Here is a 3,478-nt window from a genome sequence, read left to right as displayed (position 1 = left end):
AAAAAAAAAAAAAAAAAAAAAAAAAAAAGATGATTAATAAGCTTTAAAAATACAAATCTTCTAGGCTAGAGGTACAGCTCAGTACTAGAGCATTTGTCTAACATGCTGAGGCCCTGGATTCAATATCACAAAAAAACTGATTAAAAATATAAATTTTTCCAAGGAAGGTAAAAACATCTGATAAGTTCTGACACTTCAAGGACATGAACCACAGATAACAGAAAACTCATATGCCAAGGACAATTAACAACAGTGGCACTAAGCCTTAAGAATAGCATCAAGAAGATTAAAGCCCAGAAGGAATAGAAACTTGCGAACATGTGAAGAAGATTAAAAAACAGCATCTGAAACAAGAAAGGCGTCTTATACTAAGCATAGGAGGGATGGACTATACTGAGAAGATGGAAGGTAGGGCCACTCAGCTTCTATTTTTTTTCAACAAGGAGAATTACCTTCTAATTTAAAGAATGAAAAAAAAAACCCCAAACTTCTCAGAGAATTCAGAGCCAAGAAGAATGCATAACTTGTACTGGATGTGATGGTGCATGCCTGTAATCCCAGGAACTTGAAGACTGAGGCAGAAGGACCACAAGTTTGAGGTCAGCCTTGGCAAATTTAGCAAGACCCCTTCTCAAAATAAACAAACAAACAAATAAATAAATGGACCTGGGATATAGTTCAGTGGTAGAGCATCCCTGGTTTCTATCCCCAGTACCACAAAAACACGTATAATTCCTAACAACAAAAATCTTTACAATATCATGAAGATGGTAAAACACTAGCTTTAAAAATGTTTCAATCTTCTGGGGCTGGAGTTGTAGCTCAGTGGTAGAGTGCTTGCCTCCCATGCATGAGGTACTGGGTTTGATTCTTAGCACTGCATATAAATAAATAACAATAAAAGCCCATTGACAACTAAAAAAAATATATATATTAAAAATGGGCGACTGGGGTTGTGGCTCAGAGGAAGAATGCTCACCTAGAATGCATGAAGCACGGGTTCGATTCCTAGCACTGCATAAAAGTAAATAAGTGAAATAAAGGTACTGTGTCCACCTACAACTAAAAAATAAATGCCAAAAAAGATTATCTAATATCTTTTAAAAAATTATTCAATCTTCATAAAAGGTAAAGTCTAGAAATGATAGCACAGTAAAACGTAACAACAAACTCAGGGGACAGCTGGGAATGCAATTCAGTGATAGAGCACTTGCCTAGTATGTGCAAGGCTCTGGGGTCAATCCCAAGAAAAAAACACACACACACACACACACACACACACACACACACTCGGGGAAAATTCTGTAACAGACTATCAGATATACTGCTAACATGTAGAAGAAAACATGTCCACCAGAGGTGGAATTCACTGCCAAATTCTTATTGGCTTTACATAGGGATAGTTCTCAACTTTGGCTTGTACATTAGAAATCACCCGGGAATATTTCTCTAGGTCAGACAGACATGAGTATTTTTGAAATTCCACAGTTAATTCTATAGGGTAATAATGCTAACTTACTGATTTGTTTTCTGCACAGGATATGGAGTTTCTCTTCCTATCATGATGGAAAAACATGGGCTAGCCCAGTACTTCTTAAACTTCAGCATACATGTGAAAGATCTGAAAATCTTGTTAAAATAGAGATTCCGATTCAGTAGAATGAGACCTGAGAATCTGCATTACTAATAAGCCACCAGGTGATGCTGATGCTGAACCTAGAATCACACTGAAGGAAGGAGCTTGATGATAATTCAGTTTAATAGATTCACGGCTGTTAATATACTACCCTCAAAGATTATGGAGCAAGCCAGGCATGATGGTGCATGCCTATAATCCCGGCAACTCAGGAAGCTGAGGCAGAAGGATAACAAGCTTGAGTTTAGCCTGGGAAACTTAGTGAGACCCTGTCTCAAAGAGTTGGAGATGTAGCTCTGTGGTACAGCACTTGCCTAGCATGTGCGAGGGCCCAGGGCTCAATCCCCAGTACTGAAAATAAAAAGATCATGGAGCAGTGTTAACCTGCAAATCACCCTATAAACTTAGCATTTAAAAATGAACCATTTGAGACTGGTGTGGTGGTGCACACCTGTAATCCCAGCAGCCCGGGAGCCTGAAGCTGGAGGATCATGAGTTCAAAGTCAGCCTCAGCAATGGCGAGGTGCTAAGCACCTCAGTGAGACCCTGTCTCTAAATAAAAAATAGGGCTGGGGATGTGGCTCAGTGGTCGAGTGCCCCTGAGTTCAATCCCCGGTATCTCCCCGGACCAAAAATTTAATCACCATTTGGACGAATCAGTTAAAGACATTCTCACCAAATACAAAAACAACTCAATGTTGGGAGTTAAAAGATGTACATAAGTAATATTCTGAATTCATAGTCAACTATGGGCTAAAATAAAATGACACAGTGATGATATATGTCCCACTTTGCACACTTTTATTAAGAGTGATCAGGCTAAAATAAATAACTCATAGCAAAAGTAAAGAGTAGGGGAAGAACCTGTCTTGGCAGTTCACATGAAAAAGAACTCAAAAGTTCTTACCTACCACAAACTCAGTAAAAAAGCCTGTTTGACCTGGCTGCTAAGTAACTAACAGAGTCACAAGTTGCTTTCATATACTGCAGTGTTCAAATAAAAGCAGGTAACAGCCCCATTGAAACCTGCTGTTTAGACTACCTGTGACATTTTAAAAATATCTCCAAAAGGAAAATGACAAACACAAGCAAATCTAGAATGACCAAGATGGTGAAAAACCTATAAACAAAAGAAATGGCAGGTCAAGCACTGGAGTATAGGCCTGTAATCCCAGCCACTCAGGAAGCTGAGGTGGGAGGAGAACTGACTTCAAGCCCAGCCTGGGCAACACAAGACGACTTATCCCAGTCTCAAAAAATAAAATATATAAATGGCTTAATTACCTGGAGATGATTATCCTGAAGAAAGTCTAAAAAAAGGACACAATTATCTTCAAATATTGGGAGGTATAACATAAAGAGAGCACCGGCCAGACTTGGTGGCACACTCCTGTAATCTCCGCTACATAGGAGGCTGAGGCAGGAAGATCATAAATTACAGGCCAGCCTAGGCAGACTCTGTCTCAAAATAAAGGGCTAGGGATGTGGCTCAGTGGTAGGGTACTTGCCTAGCATGCCCGAGGCCCTGAGTTCAATCTTACTACAAGGAAATAAAAAAAGGATTCAGGGTCCAGGCTCAGTGGCGCATGCCTATAATCCCAGCAATTTGGGAGTCCAGGGCAGGATGATTCCAAGTTCAAGGTAAGCAATATGCTATCTCAAAATAAAATAAAGGGCTGAGGATATAGCTAGAGATAAGAGTACTCCTTGAGTTCAATCCCTAGTGCCCCAAAAAGGGATGGTGAGTGGGAGAAACTGGGGATATAGCTCAGTGGTAGAGCACTTGCCTGGCATACACGAGGCCCTGAATTCAATCTCTAGTACTGCAACCCTCCCCTGAGA

The 3,478-nt window shown here is 40.2% G+C and overlaps 1 protein-coding gene across 9 annotated transcripts in view; it reads right to left on the bottom strand.

The window, feature by feature from the left end:
• Rlim (ring finger protein, LIM domain interacting) overlaps window positions 1-3,478 on the bottom strand; it is a 33,408-nt gene that overhangs the window by 14,050 nt on the left and 15,880 nt on the right. The window contains exon 1 of one of the 9 annotated variants that reach the window (XM_048797436.1): window positions 1,520-1,944. The exons of the other annotated variants lie outside the window; for them this stretch is intronic. Within the exon in view, the coding sequence (XP_048653393.1) occupies window positions 1,520-1,576 (57 nt within the window). The 5' untranslated portion in view covers window positions 1,577-1,944. Of the gene's footprint in view, window positions 1-1,519; window positions 1,945-3,478 lie in introns of those variants that run through there. 9 annotated transcript variants of the gene reach the window in all.

This window comes from Marmota marmota, unplaced genomic scaffold (assembly GCF_001458135.2).
Source record: "Marmota marmota marmota unplaced genomic scaffold, marMar, whole genome shotgun sequence".
Lineage (NCBI taxonomy): Eukaryota > Metazoa > Chordata > Mammalia > Rodentia > Sciuridae > Marmota > Marmota marmota.
Note: the sequence above shows the minus strand (reverse complement) of the source record. Positions and strands in the feature narration are given on the sequence as shown.